This window comes from Prionailurus bengalensis, chromosome X, assembly GCF_016509475.1.
Source record: "Prionailurus bengalensis isolate Pbe53 chromosome X, Fcat_Pben_1.1_paternal_pri, whole genome shotgun sequence".
Lineage (NCBI taxonomy): Eukaryota > Metazoa > Chordata > Mammalia > Carnivora > Felidae > Prionailurus > Prionailurus bengalensis.
In genome coordinates this window covers 13204988-13229788 of record NC_057361.1, presented here as the reverse complement: position 1 = coordinate 13229788, position 24801 = coordinate 13204988, and the positions used below count along the sequence as shown (strand labels likewise).

Genomic DNA, 24801 nt, shown 5'->3' with positions numbered 1-24801 from the left:
ATATATCTATATCTGTATGCTTTTTTTAAGTTTATTTATTTATTTGGGGCAGGGAAGGAGAAGTGGGGGAGGGAGAGAGAGAATCCCAAGCAGGCTCCACACCATCAGCACAGACTCTGATGCAGGGCTTCAACTCACGAACCGTGAGATCATGACCTGAGCCGAAATCAAGAGTCAGATGCTTAACTGACTGAGCCACCTGGGCTCAGTGTATTTTGTATGGCTTCATGTATATTTTGGATGGCTTCAGTTTACTTGCCTTGACCATGGTCGACTAGTTTAAATTGAACTCAGAGCTCTGAAGTGAGGTATAACCTTATACACCTTCAAATCATGATAGTTTGTTTTGAAAGTAAATTACAAAATCAGAATGAGCATCAGCTGACCTCTAATTTATAGCTCATTCAATCCTCACAACCACCTATGAGATTTTTGAAAATGTTGGTTTATTTGAATATTGATTTTTTTTTTCATTTTTTTTTTCAACGTTTATTTATTTTTGGGACAGAGAGAGACAGAGCATGAACGGGGGAGGGACAGAGAGAGAGGGAGACACAGAATCGGAAACAGGCTCCAGTCTCTGAGCCATCAGCCCAGAGCCTGACGCGGGGCTCGAACTCCCAGACCGCGAGATCGTGACCCGGCTGAAGTCGGACGCCTAACCGACTGCGCCACCCAGGCGCCCCTGAATATTGATTTTTTTAAGAAAACAGACTTCGTGTTTTTGAGCAATTTTAGGTTCATAGCAAAACTGAGCGGTAAGCACTGAGTTCTCATATATCCCCTGTCCCCACAGGCACAGCCTTCCCCACTGTCAACATCTGGAACCAGAGTGGTTCATTTGTTACAACTGATGAACCTACATTGATACATTATTATCATCCAAAGTCCATTAGACTACATTGGCGTTTGCTTTTGGTGTTTTACATTCTGTGGGTTTGGACAAATGCATAATGATGTGTATCCACCATTAGAATATCACACAGAACAGTTTCACTGCCCTAAAGATCCTCTGTGCTCTGCGTATTCATCCTTCCCTCCCCCTAAACTCTGCAATCACTGATATTTTTATTCTCTCCATAGTTTTGCCCTTTCCAGAATGTCAAATAGTTGGAATCATACAGGATGCATGTAACGTTTTCAGATTGGCTTCTTTTGCTTGGTAATATGCATGGCAGTTTCCCCCATGTATTTTCATGGCATGATAGTTCATTCCTTTTTAGTGCTGAATAATGCTCCAAGGAACTGCTATTTTTTTTTAAGTTTATTTATTTATTTGTGGGGTTGGGGGAGTGGAGAGAGAGGGAGAGAGCATCCCAAGCAGCCTCCATGCTGTCAGTGCAGAGCCTGATGTGGGGCTTGATCTCACGAAAACATGAGATCATGACTTGAGCTGAAGCCAAGAATTGGATGCTTAACTGACTGAGCCACTCGGGCGCCCTGGGACTGGTATCTTTTATCCTATTTCACAGATAAAGAAACAGGCACAGAGGGGATTAGTAACTTGCCCAGATACAATCAGTACAGATCAGTTTGATTATAGGTCCTTGTCTCTTCTGGGGCAGGTGGGTGGCTCAGTTGGTTAATTGTCCGACTTCGGCTCAGGTCATGATCTCGTGGTTCATGAGCTTGAGCCCTGCGTCAGGCTGTGTGCTGACAGCTCAAGGCCTGGAACCTGCTTTGGATTCTGTGTCTCCCTCTCTTTGCTTTCCCCTCCCCCTCCCACTCCCACTCCGTCTCTCTCTCTCTCTGAAAAATAAATAAACCTTAAGCAAAAATTTTACCATGCCTCTGAATTCCATGAAAATTTGGTTTCTCGTGATGAAAAGCAAGAGTTTTTCACGTGACAGAGTTGGGGTAAATGGAAAATCAGGGCAATGGAGCCAGCCACTTTGCTTGCAGAAAGTTTCCACAGCTTCCTGCATATCGACGAAAATGGAAAACCGAGAAAATAAGATTTTGTTTCAAAAATTTACTTTATATGGAAAAATGCTGTCTGCTTTTGAAATTCTGGTTTAACCCCCTCCTGCTTCACTGGTTTGAGAATATGTTTCTCTTCCCTGACCCTTAATTTTATTATCTTTCAGATTATATCTGGGTGCTGGCACCTAGCCACTCATCTCCCAATGAAGTACATTCTGGTCACTGGAGGGGTCATCTCAGGCATTGGTAAAGGGATCATCGCGAGCAGCATTGGAACGATTCTCAAATCATGTGGACTCCGAGTCACTGCCATCAAAATTGACCCTTATATTAACATCGATGCAGGCACTTTTTCACCTTATGAGCACGGTATGAGAGTTGTTTCATTGTTAAGAGAAGTCAGACAATATATAGATCATATTGACAGTTATATTGACAATATAGACTGTCATGAAGAAAATAAAAATCATCCATTTCCCACCACTTGGGGCAACTATTAGTAATGTTGACATTTGAGTGTATATGCCAATTACTTTTTAAAAGATATTAGCACTTACATACTTTCTTTTTTTTTACTATTTATTTATTTTTGGGAGATAGTGCACACGAGCAGGGGAGGGGCAGAGAGGGCGACAGGGGATCCAAAGTGGGCTCTGTGCTGACAGCAGAGAGCCCTATGTGGGGCTCAAACTCACAAACTGGGAGATCATGACCTGGGCCAAAGTCGGCTGCTTAACCGACTGAGCCACCCAGGAGCCTCTAGATACTTTCTTTTTAAACTTTTCACATGCGAGCAGGAAAGTGCATAGATCGTAAGTGTACCACTTGATAAGATGAACATACTGTGTAGCTGGCCCCCAGATCAAGAAACAGAAACCCCTCTTTGCCCCTTCCATCTTTCCCCACCAGAAACCACCAAGGTGACTGCTATCCTGTCTTCTAACACCATAGATTACTTTTGCTTATTCTTTTTAGCTTTATTCTTTTTTTACTTTTTCATCTTATTTTTATTATGTACTACATAATACACTGCGTGCTGCATAACCTACTAGTAGGGATAGATGAGCATTAACAGAGTTATTTTTCAACAATTAGGAAAATGCTTCCTTAATCAATGTTCTCTAAACTTTTTGACACATCGTAAAGATTAACTCCAGACATTACTTTTGCTTTTTTTTGAACTTTAAATGAATTGGATCTTATAGTCACACTAGTTTTTAATCTAATTTTTACAACAGTGTAATGTGGACGTTTATATATATTTTATACTCTTAAAGGCTGTACACAATCTGTACAATAATAGGAAATAATTTCCAGTGTATCGATATTATAAATAACACTGTGATGGAAATCTTGAAGTCTTATTTTTTTAAACATAAATGCCTGTGTGCAGAATTTTTTTTTTAATTTTTTTTTTCCAACGTTTATTTATTTTTGGGACAGAGAGAGGCAGAGCATGGACGGGGGAGGGGCAGAGAGAGAGGGAAACACAGAATCGGAAACAGGCTCCAGGCTCTGAGCCTTCAGCCCAGAGCCTGACGCGGGGCTCAAACTCCCGGACCGCGAAATCGTGACCTGGCTGAAGTCGGATGCTTAACCGACTGCGCCACCCAGGTGCCCCTGTGTGCAGAATTTTTGATGTCACATATGCTTTTCAGGCTTTTGGCATATGATGTATATTACCAAAGGTTTTTAGGCTCATAATCCCTTATCTATAACTCTAAAATCAAAAAAGTTCTTAGAATTCTTCATAAGTTTGTGGTTATTTATAGTCTTTTTTCAAAAGTTTTGAAAATTGAAAAATCTTCATAAAGGTGTGGCTATTTCTAGTCTTTATTCTACTTGGAATATGTTTAGATTCTTTTTTTAAAAAAATAAGGTTTATTTATTTATTTTGAGAGAGAAAGAGAGAGAGAATGAATCACAAGCAGGTTCCACGCTGTTAGCACAGAGCCTGATGCAGGGCTCGAACTCATGAACTGTAAGATCATGACCTGACCTGAAATCAAGGGTCAGATGCTTAACCGGCTGAGCCATCCAGGTGCCCCTGGAATGTGTTTGATTCTTTATTTCACTTGGAATGTGTTTGCATTTGAAGTGCTTTCTAATATATGGAGAGTTTTCTATAGTACCTTTCCATAATCTGAAAAACTTCAAATTTCAACTTCCATCTTGTTTCCAAGAATTTTCTGATAAAGGCTGTGTATCTGCACCAATTTATATACACATCAACTGCATAAGAAGACCTGTATTTTTATATCCCTGCTGAATATTATTCTTTTTAAACTTTACTAACCGGACAGAAAACCAAAACACAAAACAAAACTAAAAGTATCTCATTGTTCTAATTTGGATTTCTTTGATTTTCATTTTGTCTGTGGAGTGACTTATTGAAGTCAATGGTAGATTATATTTTTGTTTGAAACCATTACACAACTTCCTTCTGTGGAGTAAATTTCCTTGTCCCGTTGACTTTGGACTTTGGACTTTGGTCATGTACGGTGGTTCAATCGTCCAGGTCTGTTTGGAATTTTCGTGGTTTTGAAACTGAAAGTCCAAACCCTGGGAACCCTATTAGTCCTGGGTAAACCCGAGAGAGTTTTCCCTAGGAGACATTAGTGAATGTGACATCTGCCTTGTTGAAGCAGAAATTTTCGGTACCGTGGCATGATCTGGCTCTGTCTCTTTGGTGCTTCTGCTCTCCTCCCTGAGAATTGCCTGCCCCGTGTAGGTCTGGGTCCTGGAATGAGACGGAGTAGACGCACAACTGCCCCACAGCCCCCATGTAACTCAAGGGAGAAATCAATAAGCATTTTGTAAGTCACTAAAGTTTTAGGGTTGTTTGGTGTGCAGCAAAATTGGCTAATGCCATGTGCTATGCCAATTTTCCTTTGGATTTTTAAAAATGATTTTCAAGAATACTTTATGTAAAGTGTATTAACCTATATATATATATACACACACATATATATATACATATATATATATAGTTTTACTCTATTTGAAATTTGCTTTAACATTACCTCTGTCACTGATGAATTTCAACTTGCCATTTATGTGATTAAATATATCAACTGTTTCCTTTATGGTTTCTGCCTTTGATGTCACTTTAGGCTTCTCTGCCACAGGAATATTTAAATACTCATCTATATTTTCTTATGGATCTATATTTATAGTTTCATTTCCTTTTGCTTTAACATTGATAACACATCTGGAATGTATGAAGATGTAACATATTTTTTTTCTTTTTTCTTTTCTTTTTTTTTTTTTTTTTTGTTTTGATTAGCCAACTATTCCTAATGGCATTTCTCAAAGATTTCATCCCTTTTGTGCTGCCTGGAAATGCCACCTTTTATTATATACTACATTTTTGTCTCTACTTAGGTCTATCTTTGTCCTCTGTTCTGTTCCGGATTTCTGTGTTTATTCCTGCCTATCATTTTAATAGCTGCAGCTTTTTATTATCAAGTAGGTCAGAGCTCTCCATATTCCTTTCTTCTTCCTTTGTTTTTTTTTTCTGAACTCCAAAATGTTTGTTGTATACAGAATTAACTTAGGAACCATTGTGTTCAACTTTACAAGAAGTTGCGTCGGAGTTTTTGACAAAAAGTTCCTTAAATTTATGCATTAATTTGGGGAAGAATTGAACACCGAAAATATTGACTGACCCATTCAGGAGCTTTAGAAGCAGCTTTCCTTATTTTTATGCCTTCTTTATTTGTCTCTGAAGTAAGGTTTTTAAGTTTCCTAAATATAGACCCTATGTTTCTTTGAAGTTTATTTCTGAGTGGTTTATTTACTTTGATTTTGTGATGCTGCTCTTAGGTTTTTTATTATTATTATTTTCAGGTCCTATATTAAATTCTTTTATGTAGTAGGGATCTTTTGGATATTTTGATTCTGTACATTTGTGGATGTTATCTTATTCCATCTTTATATATATTGGAATATAGGTATGCATATGTATTTCGATCTTCCTTTACTCACTGTTATTCATTACAAGGGCTTTTTATTATTTTTTGTGTGCTTTGTTTTGGTAATCACCTGTTTTTCTAGCAAATTAACTTTAGGGTCACCCTTAAGTTGAAAAAATATGTTGGAATTTTTATTATAACTACACTAAATCTAAGAACCTGTTTTGTTTATTTATTTTTAAATTATTATTTTTTGTTTATTTTTGAGAGAGACACAGACAGAGCACAAGCTGGGGAGAGGCAGAAAGAGAGGGAGACACAGAATCCGAAGCAGGCTCCAGGCTCTGAGCTGTCAGCACAGAGCCAGACTCAGGGCTTGAACTCACCAACTGTGAGATCATGACCTGAGCCGGAGTTGGATGCTCAACCAACTGAGCCACCCAGGCTCCCCAGAACCTGTTTTAAAGACTTGTCATTCACATTTTCTCTTTCTCTCCTAGAAATATAATGCGTATGTACTTTTAAATTTTTAGGAATTTAAAATTTCAGGACTTTAAAAATTCAACTGGGTTTGGCCTGAATCAACTAAAGAGATTTCAGAGATCTTCCCTTATGTGTCAGAAGTTAAGATGATCAAAGTAAAAAGACTCCTATAGATTGGTGATTCCTCATTAACATGAGACAGTGGAATTTGGAGTGGAAATGAAATTTGGGGAATGTGAAAATAGTGCTATTTCATTAGTTTGGTCTTTTGTTCTTTAAGCTAGAGATCTTCCTGACCTCACGTAGGTACTTTCTAAGGTAGACATGAATGAAGGTATAAAAGGTTTCTGAGGAGTGCCTGGGTGGCTCAGTCGGTTAAGCATCCGACCCTTGACTTCGGCTCAGGTCATGAGCTCACAGTTCATGAGTTCGAGCCCCGCATACGGCTCTGCACTTTCAGTGCAGAGCCTGCTTGGGATTCTTTTTCTCTCTCTGCTATTCCTCTGCTTGTGCACTATCTCTCTCTCTCAAATTAAATAAACTTAAAAAAAAAAAAGGTTTCTGATTCTGTTTATAAGCTAACCAACCTTCTTTTTTTGGTGTGAACATCTTGAAATCGGAGTAAATGATATAATTTCCTTGATCAGGGAGAGGTTCAATTCTTACAAGGTGGTTTTTGAACACTGGACTCCCAATCAGTGCCCTCAAGCAACAGCAGAGACCTGGAGACATGCGCAATAGTTAGCACAATCATCCTTGTGTGATTAAGTCTTTATCTCTGTCCTTTTTCAGGTGCCGTTGTGCAGGTGGCTGGTTGCACACACTGGCTTTTTTGCCTCACTTTAACTAAGTTGCCCTGTTGGCCTGCTGGGGCCCTGCTTTCCATGTATTGTCTGTTTAATTGTGGCTTAAGATTCCTGAGATGGGAATTAAAACGTTCTTGTGCCAATTCCAGAATCCAGGACACTCATGCTTTGAAGTAAATTGCTATTTACCTAATGTGGGGCTCGAACTCACCACCCTGAGATCAAGAGTCGCACGTTCCACCAACTGAGCCAGCCCGCCGCCCCGAAAGCAAATTTGTAATATTTACATTGCCTTTTTTTTTTTTTTATCTTAGGTGAGGTATTTGTCTTAAATGATGGTGGAGAAGTTGATTTAGACCTTGGAAATTATGAACGGTTCTTGGATATTAACCTTTATAGAGACAACAACATCACCACTGGGAAGATATATCAGCATGTGATCAATAAAGAGAGGCGTGGTGATTACCTGGGGAAAACAGTACAAGGTATTCTTTTCCATAAAGGTTAGCGAGACCTGTGTGCTGAGCACCTGCTCAAAATAGATGTGAAGATGAGAAGGTCCCTGAACTCTACAAGTTCCAATCCTTTTCATATCTCTGCTTTCTTTTCCTCTTTGTTTTATTCAGAGGTGTCTACTTCACCCTCCATGTTCTTGATTGTATTTTCATCAGTCTTTTTGTTTATTACTAATGTCATTGTTTTTCCTAGTCCATATATCTGTCTTTAGCTTTTATGTATAAAATCCATGGAGAGCCATATTCATCACTTTTACCTGATTGAGATGCAGATTTTTTTTTTTTTTAATTTCGTCTGTCTCCTTTGTTCTTGTATCTTTGCATGGATCATACTTACTCCACTTTGAAGGACAGCGTTGGGGATGCACTGGGGGATTGAACTGGAGTTCAATGGCTGGTTGGAGTGGCTGGTAGTATGGTCTGACCCTTTTTTCACCAAGCCTTTTCCTGAGTGGTAGGATTCTCTTTTGTCTTAAGAGAGACACCCTGTCCTCCCTTCTCTCCCTCCCATCCCCACCAACTCTAGTACTCATACGTTCCCACATGGTAGAGTAAAGGTGATAGTTCCCTATCTCCTTTAAATCACTTACACGTTGGAACCAGCTGAGAAGTAGACATGGGGGTTGGATGGATGGACATCAAAAGATCAGCCATGTTATTACTGAAACTGGATGGTGTGGCTTAGGTGTCAGCTACGCTTGTGGTTTCTAAGTTTTCCCCCTGAGTGTAGATCTTGGGAGGACCCATGGGAGGGAGCGTTGCTGCATGTATGTGGGTTGTTCCAGATGTACCGGTTGGTGACGACTTCCTGCCATCTCGAGGGAGCAGCAGGTGTGAGGTAGAGCAGGCAGCAGATCCTTCCTTGCCTCAGCTTCCCAGAGGGCGACGTTCCTGCTTTGTGTAGCCCATTAAGTTAGTTGGCTGTACCCGAGAGGATGTCGCCTTTCTGTCTCTTCAGCAGAGATCACTAGCTGCAGGCCTGCTCACCACCTAAGGGACCTCTGGGCCTCAAATCCTTGCTGGGCCGTCACCTTTTGGCCTCTTCACCTGACGTGAGCAGCCACAGGCCCCTGGTCAACATGAAGATCTCATCTACACCCTGAGCAGACCTGTCCCCACTGGCTGGTGGGCTGTGGGGCCGGACCACTCGGCGTCTTTCTTCCCCGTGGGGTCCAGCATACAGTACCCTTGACAGCCCTCCCTGCAGGTTTTAGTTGACATTATGGATGTTTCTAGTTGAATCAAACATGGCATTTCTCTTTTCTGTTTCTTGTTCTCCGTGGTCGGTCAGTTTCAATAGAAATGACATAACATTTAAGTGATTAAATCTATATTGTGCCTATAATATTCATTTCAGTGAGATGGATAATAACATGAGAAATGTAATTTGTCTCATTTGCCAAGTGGCTTTCAGGTTATTTGGGAGGTCTAAAGACACAAATACGTTCCTTTCTCCTTGATAACCATGAAATAAGCTTTTGTGCTAATTATTCCTTCTTTCTACAGTTGTCCCTCACATTACTGATGCTGTCCAGGAGTGGGTTATGAATCAAGCTATGGTGCCTGTGGATGGTCATAAGGAAGAGCCCCAAATATGCGTTATTGAGGCAAGCATAGAAATTTTTGTTTTGTAAACTTATATCCTGCTGGGTTTTTAAGCATCTAGCCTTCATTCATTCAGCACATATGTATAGACGGCCTCCCATGTGCTAGACACTGTGCTAGGAGGTGGGATTACAGCAGGGAATGACATGGATGGTCCCTGCCCTGGTGGTCCCAGATCAGTGGGCAAGATGAGCACTAAACACGGTGAGTACTCTTGGGATCGGTGCGCAGCCACCTGCATGTGGAGGGAAATCCGTTGCATGATGCATTCTGGTGAGTGCTTTTTGAGTACCGTCGACTCTTGAACAACTTGGGGATTAAGGTCGCTGACTTCTCCCCTCATCCCCAGTTGAAAATATCCCTGTATATCCATGTGTAACTTTGACTTCCCCCAAACTTAACCACTAACAGTCTACTGTTGACCAGAAGCCTTACCAATAACATACACAGTCAATTAATGCATACTTCGTATATGTATTATGTACTATGTTCTTATAATAAAGTAAGCTAGAGAGAAGAAAATGTTATTAAGAAAATCACAAGGAAGAGAAAATATGTTTACAGTACTCTGCTGTATTTATTTTAAAAAGCCATGTATCAGTGAACCCACACCATCCAAACCCATGTTGTTCAAAGGTCATCTGTATTTACAAAGTGCTCTGGAAGTAGAGAGAGACGGAGTTAGGGAAATCTGATGGTGGTGGCGATCTGGAAGTGAGAAGTGAGTATTAGCTGCTTAAAGAAAGAACACAGTATTTGAAACCTATTATTTGTTTACTGTTTCCCTTCCTCTCAATGAATGGGAACGTGCATGTACTCCTTCTCTAAACGTCAGTTGACCCAATTGCTAGGCAGGACAGCAGAATAATGAACCATTTAGTTCCTATGGACCGCCTGCACAAATTCAGATTTCTGTTGTGACTTCCAAGTAGTATATAGCTCAGTGGTTAAGAATCTGGACCCAGGTGGCTTGGGTTCATAGCCAAGCGGCGCCACTTACCAGCTGGATGACCTTGGACAAGTGTGCTTCTGTGTGCCTCAGTTTACTCATCTGCTAAATGGGGATAATGTTTTGAGGCTTAAATACGACACTTAGTAGTTAGAATGGTGTCAGATCTATAGCACGTACTCAAAAATTACTGGCCACTATTAAGATGCCTGTGTGACTTTTGGCAAATTATTTCTCAAAGCTTCAATGTACTCAGCTATAACATGATAATTATGTAATATTGTAATACAAACCAGATGATATTAACAGGGTTGTTGGGAGGATTAAGTGCAATTATATAAAACACTTGGCATGTCAGGCGTTCACATTTTGTTAACAGAGCTGATAAACTTAACATAAATGTGCTGTGCTATCATTTATTAACCATAGATCATACTACCGTAGTAGCATACTATTAAGTATGTTAAACTTCATATAAATGTATAAGTGTGCTATGCAAAAGTTTCTCTCCCTTGCTATTTCTTCCTTCACAACTGATGAGGAAAAGAGAGGGTGCTTTCTTTAGAATTTTTTTAAAATTGGAGTATCAGACACAGACACAGGAAAGTGCACATATCATAGGAATATAGCTTGATGAAGTTGTATAAACTGAACATACCTGCATAACTAGGCTGGCTTCTCTTAAAACGTATTTCTTTTTTTTTTTTAATTTTTTTAAATTTACATTTATTTATTTTTGAAAGACAGAATGAGACAGAGCATGAGCAGAGGAGGGACAGGGACAGGAGACACAGAATCCGAAGCAGGCTCCAAGCTGTCAGCACAGAGCCTGATGTGGGGCTCGAACCCACGAACTATGAGATCATGACCTGAGCTGAAGTCAGACACGTAACTGACTGAGCCATCCAGGTGCCCCAAAACATATTTCATATCTAATACAGTGAATAGTTTGCAAACAGATTGAGGCAATGATAAAGGCAGAGTGTAAGACAAGGGAAAGGCAGATAAAAGCTCCAGGAAGAATAGCATCTGATATGAGAACTGGGACATAGCGTGACTCTTCAGTGAAGGAGACTTACGCAGTCTGTTATATGAATTTTCAGGTTTTAGAATCGATCCCCAAGATGTATCAGAGAAGGCTTCAAAGCAGGGATGTAAATGTCATCAGCTTTGAAAAGAGGATTTGTGAGGTGGAGATGTGGCGGGTGCTGGAGAGGGAGGGAGGGAGAGAGGGAGATAAGAACCTCATTTTCCATTGTGAGGCAGCTGCAGATAACTGGTAGTGGTTGGCAAAAAAAAAAAAAAAAGACGCAAAAGTGTCTCAGGTTAGGAAAGTAGCCAATAGAAGTAACGATTGAGATTGCCGCCTGGGGATGGGGCGGCAGAGAGCTTCGGCCTCATCCGTCACAGGAGGAAGTCGATTTGTGTTTTTATAGAAGGTGTCTGGAATGGGCAAGTTAAGAAAGAGTCAAGCGAGATGGTGTTTAGAGATGTGGAAGAAACCAGCAGAAGAAATCGTGAACGAAGGAGTTAAAGCGCTTGCCTTGGAGAACCTGGATTTGGGAGAGGAAGAGGTGGGGCACAGGACTCCTGCTTTTTAATGTGTGCTCTTTCGAACAATTTAATTTTGTTGGGGCACAAGAATTCCTGTTCCCTTCGAGGTCCTGTGGCTGAACTAAGAATCAAATTGGCATGAGACAGAAGAAAACCAAATTTAATAGCGTACACGTGGGCAATCCGCATAGACATGGCAATTCCAAGGGGAGTCCGACACAATGAAGTATATATGTCATCCTGAACTGAGGAGAAGTGGGTAGGTGTCTGGGTCTGCAAAGGCAAGGAATGTAACCTTCAAGAAGATGGAAAAGAGAAAATGCTGGGTTAACAAATGTTTACATTTGTTACACTCAGAAACAGCGAGACACAGAGAGGAATTTGATCAGACTTTGCTGAGTTCCTCCCTGTCTACCATAGTTGGTATCAGGATATAGTTATCTATGGTGATAGCTCTCTTCCTGGAGCAGGTCCTCTATCACAGTTCTACTTAGGTAGTTGTAGGGTAGGTAAAGAGCTTTTTCTGAATCTGCTGGGTCTTGATTGCTTTTAACTTAAAATAATCTTTATGTCAGAGTGGCCCATCTTGGGGTGGCCTGCCTTTGGCCCCTACAATTTTTTTTAAGTAATCTCTTTGACCAACATGGGGCTTGAAGTCACAACCTCTAGATCAAGAGTTGCATGCTCTACTGACTGAGCCAGCCATGCACCCCAGGCCCCTACAATTTTTAACCACGTGCATGACTTTTGACTTTTAAAAAACTACTTATTAATGTCAGCTTGAAGATACCATTTAGCAATTTCAGTATCTTAAAGTTCAGCCCAAGGATGATTTCATTCAAGCCTGGAAGAAGGTAGGACAAGTCCTCACACCTCTGGTTTATGCAGGTTAACCTCGTTGTCTCCAATATGGTAGCTGCTTGCCCCATGAGGCTGTTCAGCACGTGAAATGTGGCCCATCCTAATTGAGATGTGCTGTGAGTTTTAAATACACACTGAGCTTCAAAGACAGCATAAAAAGAAGAATGTAAAATACCTAATAACTTGGGGGTGCCTATGAGTCAGTTGGTTGAGTGTTTGTCTCTTGATTTTGGCTTGGGTCATGATCCTAGGGTTGTGGGATCGAACTCTACCTCGGGCTCCATGCTGAGCATGGAGCCTGCTTAAGATTCTCTCTCTCTCAGGGCGCCTGGGTGGCTCAGTCAGCTAAGCGTCTGATTTCAGCTCAGGTCATGATCTCATGGCTTGTGGATTCAAGCCCTGCATCAGGCTCACTGCTGTCAGCCCAAGAAGCCCGCTTCGGGTCCTCTGTCCCCCTCTCTCTCTCTGCCCCTCCACTGCTCACACTCTCGGTCTCTCAAAAATAAATAAACATTAAAAACAAAAAGAAAAATGTTGACCACGAGTCAGCGATCAGGATCAATTACTTTCCCCCTCCATCACTTATACTGGACATGCTACACATCCCTCCCATTTTGTTCACTCCCAGAGATGCACAGCTTCCACTTTGGTAGTAGCTGCTATTCGCTGCTGCTTGGCTGCCTATGCAATGCTTGGATTGGAAATCACTGGAATTTTCCAGTAAAACTTGGTCATATCCACTCATGTTTCTGTGGCCACCATGGCCACCTCCACAACCACCACTCAGCCACTGACTGGCCAGGCCACCATAACTGGACTGGTTTGACAAGCCCATGCCTCCCGTCGTTTGGCTACCATAAGCCCCCACCGCTTGCTTCCGCTGTAGAATTCAAGAAGAGTTCTACATATCTGTGTTGCGTATTTGCTTTGTCTTTTGACGTAGCTGCCACAGCATCTTCACGAGTTGCAAACTCGACACCTGCTTCACCAGCGACTCTGCCATCAGAACCAGCTTCAGTACGTACTCTCACAGGGTTGAGTGGTGAAAAACAATCATAAATGTCGTTCTCAGTAGCTGTGTAAGATAATCCCCGCATGTGTACACAATGTCCCGTTGTGCTCTGGAAAGTAGAGCCACCCCTCCATTATCTCTGATCAGACATTCCTGAAAAACAGTAATTGAGGTCTCTTCCAAATCCGTCTGACCCAAATCCATAGCCATCATTATAGCCATTATTTAAAAAAAAATTTTTTTATGTTTATTTACTTTTGAGAGTGAGAGAGAGAGAGCACAAGCAGGGGAGGGACAGAGAGAGAGGGAGACACAGAATCCGAAGCAGGCTCCAAGCTCTGACCTGTCAGCACAGAACCTGACGTGGGGCTCAAATCCACGGACCTCGAGACCATGACCTGAGCCACCCAGCTGCCCCCATCATTATGGCCATTATAATCATCATAGCCTCCGCAGCGTCCACCGTAAGCCCCTCACCTCATCTGTTTACAGCCAGCTCCCCTGCCAATGCCGTGATAGCCTCTGCCAGCTCCAGGTCTGTGGTAGGGACCTGGCTGCTGCATGGCCACAAGCCTTTGTGGTGGATCATAGTGAGTTCTAACTTCAGGTCGACTGCTCTTTAAGATTTTGATACACCTGTGCCCCATTCTTTCCTTGTGTTTCTTTAGAGCCTTTTCAGCTATGAAATAACATTTTGGATATATTGGACTACATAAAATATAATGTTGAAATTAATTTCTCCTGTTTACTTTTACTCTTTTGAATGTGGCAGCTAAAAACGTTAAAACATTGGGCGCCTGGGTGGCTCAGTTGGTTAAGCATCTGACTTCGGCTCAGGTCATGATTCACGGTTTGTGAGCTCGAGCCCTGCTTCGGGTGAGCTCGAGCCCCACTTTAGGTAAAAATGTGAGCCCCTCCTCTTCGGGTGAGCCCTGCTTCTCTTTCTCTCTCTCTCTAGCTCTTTCTGCTTCATCCCTCGCTTGCACCCTCTCTCTCTCTCAAAAAATAAAAATTAAAAAACCAAATTTTAAATATTTTAATTTTTATTGGAGAGTGCTGGTCTAGCACTTTCACTAGATTCTGCTGTTCTAGCAACAGGAAAGGCAAAAAATAGCCTTTTTTTTTTTTTTTTTAAGACTATTAACCTTAACCACAGGAAAATTTCCAAATGGTCATGTGTATGCATGTTTTTGCCTCTGCTCTTTTTTAAAAAATAAATTATCATCACAGAAAAGGAGAAGGGGTAAATCTATTTTTTTAATGTAATTGAACTGCCTTTGAACATCATTAACATATAAGCCCAATTTGACCTTGAGAAGAGCCTTCTTAATCCTTCTTTTTCATTTTGTCTGTTTTTTAGCTATTGCTTAAATTTTTTTTTTAAATTTTTTAATGTTTGTTTATTTTTGAGAGAGAGAGTCGGAGTGCAAGTGGGGAGGGTCAGAGAGAGGGAGACACAGAATCTGAAGCAGGCTTCAGGCTCTTGTCAGCACAGAGCCTGACGCGGGGCTTGAATTCACGAACCACGAGATCATGACCCGAACCGAAGTCAGATGCCCAACCGACTGAGCCACTCGGGTGCCCCTAAAAAAAATTTTTTTAATGTTTATTTATTGTTTTTGAGAGAGAGAGAGAGAGAGAGACAGTGCGAGTGGGGGAGGGGCAGAAAGAGAGGGAGACACAGAATCCGAAGCAGGCTCCAGGCTCTGAGCTGTCAGCACAGAGCCCAACACAGGGCTCAAACTCACAAACCGTGAGATCATGACCTGAGCTAAAGTCGGACGCTTAACCGACTAAGCCACGCAGACACCCCTTAGCTATTGTTTTTTGAGAATCATCCTTGAAGAAAGCTTTTATGTTTCCTTCTGGGGCCAGCACACCTGATTCTCTTTGTCATCATTTTACAAAGTTGCATACTACAGATTTAGACTCTAATTGTTGAAGATTTCACTTGTACAGTAAAATCAAGAATTCTCAATGACATCTCAAATTAAACTGAAATTTCCATCCCATCAAACAACAAGCAAACATTTTAGGCCTGTACTTGCATATTGTTCTTTTTTTATGCCTTTGTTCTTTATATTAATTTTTATCCTGTTCTTGAATTGATTGGTTTGGCTTAAAAAACATTAATTTGGCGCTTAATAGGCACTGGTCCCAATGCTAGCTGCTAGCCATAGGAAGGCAAATATGACCTGAGCCCTGGTCTTCAGGACTCCTCATCTTCGTTTTTAATTTCTTGGAAACAGAGAAACTGTGACAAGTTGTCCCCAGCAAAGCTCCTTCTTCATATAACCCTGACATTCATATATTTGCTTAATGGAAAGTAGATCAGGCAGCCTTTTGGGCTCGTTTTAAGTTGTGCTCAACATTTGTGTTTGTGCACTATTTAAGCTTTTGAAAAAAAGACCACCAGGCTGATTTTCAGTTTTAAGCGTGTAGAAGCTGTTGAAATGTCTCCAAAGCCTTTTGGTGAGGCTCTTACTTCTCAGACCCGTGGAGCTGACAAGCTTTATTTGTATTAGTCCAGGTTATCTCCACATACACCTGAAATAATTTATGCCTGGCTTAAAGGAATAAAAGGCTTCTTTCTTTCTCTCTCTCTTTCTTTCAAAAAAGAAGAATCCTTTCCTTAAAGGCAAAACAGACATTGCACATCTCATAAATTTGCTGTTGCTTTGATTTCAACTTTGGATAAGTCTTAAAACATTGTTATGGGTGATATTTTCCTTGTTGTGTGGGGGAAATAATGAACTTAGGAGTATTCTAGTAATAATACAGAAGGTTTCTGATGACAGTGATGGTAATCGGGAGCCAGAGTGGTCATGGGATCTTCCAAATTGGCTGAGACTGTGCAGTACCACTCTAAGCCATGTGAGGGCAGAAGTGGATAATGTTTAAAGCTTTTTGCCTCCGTTTTCAGATTGCCCTTAAACTACCAGAATACACCTATGAAAAAACAGATGTCCCTATATGGTTTAGTTTCAGTGCAGACCTTTTTTTCCCCTAAAATATTTTCCCATTAGATTCTGGTACCTTGCAGTTGGTGAGCACTTAAACCCCTCACCCCCTGCCAATTTCCTGATTGCATGTGATATTTCTAGGATCTTCATAATTAAGTTTGTCATTCTCCTACAGAAAGGTCGTATATTTCTATCTGTGCCACACCCAGAAAGCTTGAATTTTAATTGTGTTTTGTTATCTGACTTAAAATTAATAAAGAATCATTTTCTTTTCTGTAACAATGTAGTCTCGAGATTTCTTAGTTTGATTCCATTGCAGTTATGGTAACAGGTACTAGAATGCTGTTACCTAGGGCTTATATTGAATTTTGAGACCCTTCTGCCCTGAGATGACTGCTAAGCTAAACCCTGTTGGAGAGGGAAAATTTTACTGTTACCCTTCAATGTTCTTCCGGTTGGTCTAAGAATCCAATTGACATGAAACAGATTAACTGGAGAAAATCAAAGGCTGTATTACATACCTACAGAAAATCCATATAAACATGAGAGATTCCCAAGCAGTCAGGCAAAATGAGGCTTATATGACACCCTGAACCAAGGAGAGGAGTAGAGGCCTAGGGGATACAAAGGGAGGAAGGCCATTTGCAGGGAGACAGAGGGGATGTTTGGAAAACGGACTTCCCTGTTATGCAGCTAAGTTTCTCAGGTAAAGGGGATGTCTGGGAATAACTTTCTTCCCGGTACAGGGATCCCACACTACCCAATGTAAATTTAGGCAGTTGATGGGGAGGTAAAGAACTTTTCCTGAATCTGCTGGGTTTTGATTGCTTTTAATCCAAAATAATCATGGCAAGGTGGCATATTTCTGGGAGACCTGTCCTGAACCCTTCAACCCCAGTGCTGTGTGCAGGGAGCTGGGCTTATGCCAGAGATAGGGTAGGGAACAGGGCAGGTATGTTCCTACTCTCCTGGGGCTTATAGCTAGTGGCAGGAAACAAGTGCGCACGCGAAATAACAGCACCTGGTGCTGAGTTAGTAGGAAGGGCACAGACAGTGCTATGACAGGGAGCAGTGGGAGGGAGGCTACTCTAGGTGGGTGGCAAGGTCTGGCTTTCTGAGGAAGACATAGCCTTTCAGGCTGAAGGATAAAGAAGAGATAGGTGTAGATAAATAAAGAAGGAGGGTAAGAGAGCTTAAGGGGCAGGAAGGAAGAGAGCGGCCCATCTGAGGACCTGAGAAGCCAGTGGGGCTGATGCACAGGCAGGGTGTGTGGGGAGTGGGGGGGTGGGGGGAGGGCGGTGAGCAGGGGCGTGAGATGAGATTAGAACCCTAAGCAAAGGCCAGATCATGTAAGGTTTTTGGTTGGCTGCCTAAAGGAATTTAGATTTTATTTTTAGTGAAGCAGTGAGCTACTGAGGGTTAAAGCACAAAAGAGATATATTGTGAGGTTTTGTTTTGTTTTAATATTCTGAGTTTTTATAAGGTCACTCTGCTGGTGTGTGATGATTTAATTGTAGGATAGGAGAGGGGAGAAGCTAGGAGACCATTTGGAGGGGGAGGGGGGGCAGTCAGCCAACTTTTTCTATAAAGGGCCAGATAGTTGATATGTTTACCTTTGAGGGTCAGAGAGTCAACTCTGCCATTGTAGTGTGAAAGCAGCTACAGACAGTATATAAATAAATGGGCATACCTTTGGCCAATCAATAAAACTTTATATATAAAAGCAAGCAGTGGGGCTGTAGTTTACCACCCCCTAGTTTAGATTATTGCAATAATCCTGGCAAAAGGTGGTGTTGGCATGAGTGTCTAAGGTGGTAACGGTGGGCATAGAGAGCAGGGGAGAGATTTTCAAGAGGTTTTACAGGTATGACCCGCTGGACTCAGTTGGATGAGGAAAAGCGGAGATCAAGGATGATTTCCAGACAGCTGGCTTGAACCAGTTAGTGGGAAGAGACGCTTTTGCTGAGATGAGGACACACGCGGAGAAACAGGCCCAGGGGTGGGGGGAGTTCGGTTTGGGACACGGTAAGTTTGAGTAATTGTTGAGCCATCCGGGATGCCAAGGACTTGTTGGCTCCAAAACCCAGTTGCGCTGGGAAGACAGGCCAGGGCTCGTAGTAGATTTCAGACCTAGTCAGGTAGCTGAAGCCAGACAAGATGGTGGGTTCTGGGACTGGGCCCACCATGATCTCTTTCCTCCTCAGCGTCCGGATCATTCCAGTTAGTGTCTAAGTTTTACTCTTGATTATTGTTCTTTACCTCTGCTAGATTTTTGTCGCTAAATTCTGAGCTCCTGAAGAGCACATTGTCTTAAATTCTTCTCAGCACCTCATTTATAGTGTTGAGCATGCAGTAGATTGTCACATGCTAAAGAATTAATTTTAAAATCCAGGTGATATCTTTAAGTATTTAAATATGGTGAGGATGCGTAGGTTAAGGCAAATTTTATCCTAAAGTAAATGCTTACTTTAAAATGCCTTACTTGTTGGAAGCACATTGTAAATTAAGCTAACATTTATCAAAGGATTACACTGTCAGGAATATTCTTTCGGCACTACCTGACTCAGAAAGCCAGCATGTTTTAATAGCAGTTGGTTAATTCTAGTAATATCACCATCGCAAAAAGAAATGTTCAGCTGCATGCAGGGGTGTGTGTGTATGTGCGTGTGTGTGTGTGTGTATACACATGAAAAGGGGGAAAGAGAGTGAGAGAGAAAGAGAGAGAGAGCACGAGGTATTTCACCCCTAGGAACTAGCTGATCTCACTCCTCAGTGGCCTATATTGTGGATCTTTTTTTTAATTTTTTTGTTTTTTAATTTTTTTTAATTATTATTTTTTTCAATGTTTATTTATTTTTGGGACAGAGAGAGACAGAGCATGAACGGGGGAGGGGCAGAGAGAGAGGGAGACACAGAATCGGAAACAGGCTCCAGGCTCTGAGCCATCAGCCCAGAGCCCGACGCGGGGCTTGAACTCACGGACCGCGAGATCGTGACCTGGCTGAAGTCGGACGCTTAACCGACTGCGCCACCCAGGCGCCCCTATTGTGGATCTTTTTATCTGCTTATGCATTCCCTTTTCTTAAAGCCTTCCTTTTTTTTTTTTTTTTGTAAACATTTAAAAAAAATTTAAACTTTTTTTTTCAATCTTGGTGAGATGAAGCGTTGACAGCTTTATAATGGTTCCCCATTTTTTTGAATGGGGGGATTTACTATCTGTAAAGTGAATCAGTAATAGTAGAATTCATTTACTTAACTTAGTCCCTGTCTCCATACAACAGGATCTTATAACATGGGAATCAGGTCATTCTTTATTCTTTTACATGTTTTATTTTTTTATTTTTGAGAGAGAGCACATGAGCAGGGGAGCGGCAGAGAGAAGGGGACAGAGGATCTGAAGCAGTGATCTGTCTACACTGTCTACACTGACAGCAGTGAGTCCGATGTGGGGCTCAAACCCACGAACTGGGAGATCATGACCTGACCTGAAGTCGGATGCTCAACTGACTGAGCCACCTAGGCACCCCAGGAGTCAGGTCATTCTTAGAGCCCTCCTTGACCTCGCTTTCTTCCTCCCCCCTCCCTTTTTTTAATTTGAGAGAGAGAGAGGCGGGGGGAGAGATAGAGCAAGCCTGGGCAAGGGACAGAGAGAGAGAGAGAATCTCAAGCAGGCTCCACACCTAGTGCAGAATGGGATGCGGGGATCGATCATGAACTGAACTGAAACCAATAGTTGGGTGCTCAACCAACTGAGCCACTCAGGCGCTCCGTTTTCTTTTCCCTTCGTGATGTTCTCTGTTTATTCTCTTATCTGTTTACCTGGTTATGTTACACTGTATCCTTTCTTCTTAGTTTACCTTCTAGTTTCCATTTTCTCTTTCCTTTGTTTCATCTCCTTAAATGTACGGTGCTTTTCCTCATCATATCAAACAGTTTTAGTGAGGCTTAATTTATATATCATAAATTTTACTTGCTTTAAGTATACAATTCAATGATTTTTGGTATGTGTATAAACCTCTGTTTTTGTGCTGTTTATTTTTTTAAGTTTATTTATTTTGAGAGAGAGAGCATGTGCGAGTGAGTGGGGGGGGGGGGGGGGGGGGGGAGAGGGGCAGAGAGAGAGAATCCCAAGCAGGCTCCATGCTGTCATCACAGAGCTCAACCCAGGGCTCAAACCCATGAACCGTGAAATCATGACCTGAGCCAAAATCAAGAGTCGGATGCTTAACTGAGTGAGCCACCTTGGCGTGCCCTGTCTTGTGCTCTGTTTATTAATAATGTTTCTGTTAGTCTATATACTGTGGAAGATCACATGTGTTTTTGTTTTTGTTTTCCCATTTCTAGTTGGGGGGCACCATTGGAGACATTGAAGGGATGCCGTTTGTGGAAGCATTCAGACAATTCCAGTTTAAAGCAAAAAGAGAGAATTTCTGCAATATCCATGTTAGCCTAGTTCCACAGGTGAGCTTTCCAGATAAGTATATAGACAGCAAATTCTTTCTTTTTTCTTTCTTTCATCTTTTTTTTTTTTTTTTTAATTTTCTGATAGAGAAAGAGAGCGTGCACATGTGTGGGGCAGGAGCAGAGAGAGAGGGACAGAGAGAATCCCAAACAGGCTCCATGCTGCCAGCACAAAGCCTGCCTCCGGGCTCAATCTCACAGTTTGTGAGATCATGACTTGAGCTGAAATCAAGAGTTGGACGCTTAACCAACTGAGCCACCCAGGCAGCCCTGTAGACAGCAACTTCTAAAAGTCTTCCTATGATATTCTATTTGTTCCACATTTTTAAAAAGGAGATAGAAGTTTATTGAATACACTGCAAGGGAGCAGTGGGCAGGACAGCAAAAGAGAAACTCTCTGCCTATTTATTCCATATTTTAAGCTAGGGAGCCATTCATTATCCAGACGAGCTAAATATCCAATATACTGACAGTGACCCATCTCTTTTCAGCCCAGTGCTACTGGAGAACAAAAAACCAAACCCACACAAAACAGTGTCCGTGCGCTGAGAGGGTTAGGCCTGTCTCCTGATCTGGTGAGTTAAGGAGAGTGAGTAAATTTCTTGGAATAGGACCTCCGTTTCTTTTTCTTTTTCTTTTTTTTTTTTTTTAATAGTTTATACTTTGGCCTATCTGAATTTGGATCTTTTTTTAATTTTTTTTATTTTTTTTATTTATTTATTTTTTTTTCTGAAATTTATTGACAAATTGGTTTCCATACAACAGGACCTCCGTTTCTTGATCTATAGCATCATCTAAGTCCTTTCTATCTCTCAAATGGTTCCTTTGACATTGAACTTCGTGTCTCTGGGGGCCAGGGGAGGGACAGTCCCATATCCTCGAGGGTAGCTTCACACATTTCTAAACTGGTGCTCTGTTCTCCTCAGGGTCCTCATGCGATTGGCCACATTGACAGCTGGGCAAGTGCAACGTCTTGTCATTTTTATGGTCCTTAGGTCTTTTAGAGTGAGGTGGGACCTTTGAGATTTTCCTGAGACCCACTAGGGTGGGCTGTCACTGCTCTTATTTATAACAGGTCATCCAGTTATCACCAGAATAGTCTAGATCAGAGGTTAGCAAATAAGGGCCTGCAGGCCTCCTGCCCATAAATAAAGTTTTATTGGAACATGGTATCATCTGTTGCTTACATTTGTCCACAGCTGCCTTCGTACTGCACTGCTACAACTGAGTAGTCAGGACAGTCACTTCTTGACTTGCAAAACCTAAAATGTTTACTCTCTAGCCCTTTAGAGAAAACGTTTGCCAACCCCTGGCCAAGCTCTGTTCTTATATCTAAAGAAGCAACGTTTGTGAGCCTTCCCTCTTGTTTACTAGAGACTCCTGGACGTTTTGAGTTCTTACTGGTAGATTTGTGTTGAGTTTGATTATACTGGCTTATATCAGTGCTCAGGTGTTTCTACGAGTCCGGTGGAATACCCAGAATGAACAGGTACATACTTGGTCAGGTCTCTGGTTGAAAGAAGAGATTAATATAGCATCCTCCTGAAAACTAATGGTGGGACAAACAGCTGGGTTCCTGCTTGCTGACCTGTGCAAAACTGACGTTGACAGATTGTCTGCCGGAGTTCAACACCTATCGAAATGGCCGTGAAGGAAAAGATTTCAATGTTTTGTCATGTGAACCCTGAACAGGTTAGTGCTGCTCTTTCGATTTTATTGCTTTGCAGGCACTTCTGCTGATGCTAGTGTTTTGCATCTCTTCAATTATCATATTACTTTTCATGGCATTTATGAAAGCTTTGGGAGATTCATATCCAGCCACAGCTCCCTTGCCCTGAAGTGAACAATGTGAGAGACTCCTGATTCCTTAGGTAGATCACATGTTTCCTTGCATAATCACTCCTCAAGTTACAGGTACAAAGCCAGGTGGGCTTTTTAACTTACAGTCAAACCTCTAGAGAGAGAACCATGTGAAGCCTGCTTATCGTCTGTTTATCTTGTCTTTCCGGGACACTTACTGCTTTCACTGCGATTTTTCCTTTGTATGTGTTACAGCTCGCTCCATCCAGACCACACGTTACATTGACATTCACACTATCACTTCTGATTACATCAGTGGTCTCAGTTCAATTCATTGCTACAGAAACTGTACGGTGATTTGGGCTCACGTCCTCTGTCCTGCAGGACTTTCCATTTGGGTATCTGAGAGCTTTTTCTTTTTTCTTTCATTCTCTTATCTGTCTCTTGTTTGCAACGAGGCTTAGGTATAAGGGATCAGAGTTGCTATAGTTTACAAAGTGATATGAATGGCACTCAGGAAAAGGGTGAGGTTTGGCAGGAACCTTTTGTTTTCTTCAGATTAGCTCTGGGTTCTTTGAAGCCTAAAACCCTCTAATTGCATTTCTGTATCTCTGGAGGCAGTCTTGTGCACAGCCTCCTGTCTAATGCTTCAGGGTCAGCACACACGTCTGAACTATTTTGAAAAATGTGATGGCAGGTTTGAAGGACTCTCCTGTGTTTGTATGTCATCAAGCCACTTTGGTTTTGTTCTGTTGTTTTTTGTATCCTTCCTACTGGTACATAGTACTTTGTGTCTGTGTTGTATAAATACAACTTGGTTACTGAAATGGAAGGAGGATACAGTTTTCAGAGTTGGGTTACTGAGAGCTTTGAGAACAGAAGAATGAAAATTTCTGACCACACAGAGCCTGTTTTCTACAGGACCATAGTTTCTGAAGAATGCCCTATCCTATCAGTCCACAGGCTAGTTTATTAGCCATTTTTCAGCACATTATTTTTTTCTGATGTGAGTTAATGCTCCCATTTCTTTGTTCCAAGTGAGGCCTCTAAGTATCAAGTTGGTGATGTCCAAACAGCTTAGGAACCCTTGGGTGGATTTGGCAATGGATTTGGGGAGACTGAACACACAGAGTTAGAAGAACATTTCTTTGGCATTGACTTAGAATGTGGCAGACCCTTAAATGCCTGCCAGCAGCCCCTCGGATGTACTTAAGAGGGTGATGAAAGTTCGTTAGGATAGATGTGAAAAACAACCATAGCACGTGACATTTAAAGGAGCCATTCTCCTCTAACAGGTGTAATTAATTTGACTGGGTTCAATATGTACTTGGAAATGTATCCAAATGAAGGGAGTAGACAAAAGCACTACACCAGCAGCAACAGCAACAAATGAATGCACAAGCGAACCACATACCCACATTTAGAAGACACAGTGTACGTGTTCAGTGTTACTACTTTAGCCTAGACTTAGAAGGTGATGCCTTGGGCCACATGCCTTAGATATTGACACATAAAGCATCCGTGTTCCAACACCAATTCTCTGACACCAGCTGGGGTCCTGCACTTCAACGCTGACACTACCTGGAGTGAGCATCAGACTCCACAGATTTGAGGGCTGAGGGTTTTTTTTGTTTGTTTTTTTAAAAAAATTTTTTTAATGTTTATTTTTGAGAGACAGAGCACAAGCAGGGAAGGGGCAGAGAGAGAGAGGGAGACACGGAAACAGAGGCAGGCTCCAGGCTCTGAGCTGTCAGCATAGAGCCCGAAGCGGGGCTCGAACTCACGAGCTGTGAGATCATGACCTGAGCCAAAGTCAGACGCTTAACCGACTGAGCCATCCAGGTGCCCCGGGGGCTGAATTCTTTACAAGACTTCCCCCCCAACTTCAGACACCAAAGTTTCCAGTGTTCCCAAGCCACCTCCACTCCTGCCTGGTTGACTGCTAATTTGGGGCT

The 24801-nt window shown here is 41.9% G+C and overlaps 1 protein-coding gene and 1 pseudogene across 4 annotated transcripts in view; one reads left to right on the top strand and one right to left on the bottom strand.

The window, feature by feature from the left end:
• Positions 1 to 24801, top strand: part of CTPS2 (CTP synthase 2) — a 105065-nt gene that overhangs the window by 8222 nt on the left and 72042 nt on the right. For all 4 annotated transcript variants that reach the window (XM_043570936.1, XM_043570935.1, XM_043570934.1 and 1 more), the window contains 6 exons: positions 2088 to 2292; positions 7441 to 7611; positions 9148 to 9248; positions 20930 to 21046; positions 21538 to 21621; positions 22658 to 22738. In XM_043570936.1, coding sequence (XP_043426871.1) covers positions 2127 to 2292; positions 7441 to 7611; positions 9148 to 9248; positions 20930 to 21046; positions 21538 to 21621; positions 22658 to 22738 — 720 coding nt within the window. In that variant the 5' untranslated portion in view covers positions 2088 to 2126. The remainder of the gene's footprint in view (positions 1 to 2087; positions 2293 to 7440; positions 7612 to 9147; positions 9249 to 20929; positions 21047 to 21537; positions 21622 to 22657; positions 22739 to 24801) is intronic.
• LOC122477669 lies at positions 13068 to 23517 on the bottom strand (annotated as a pseudogene).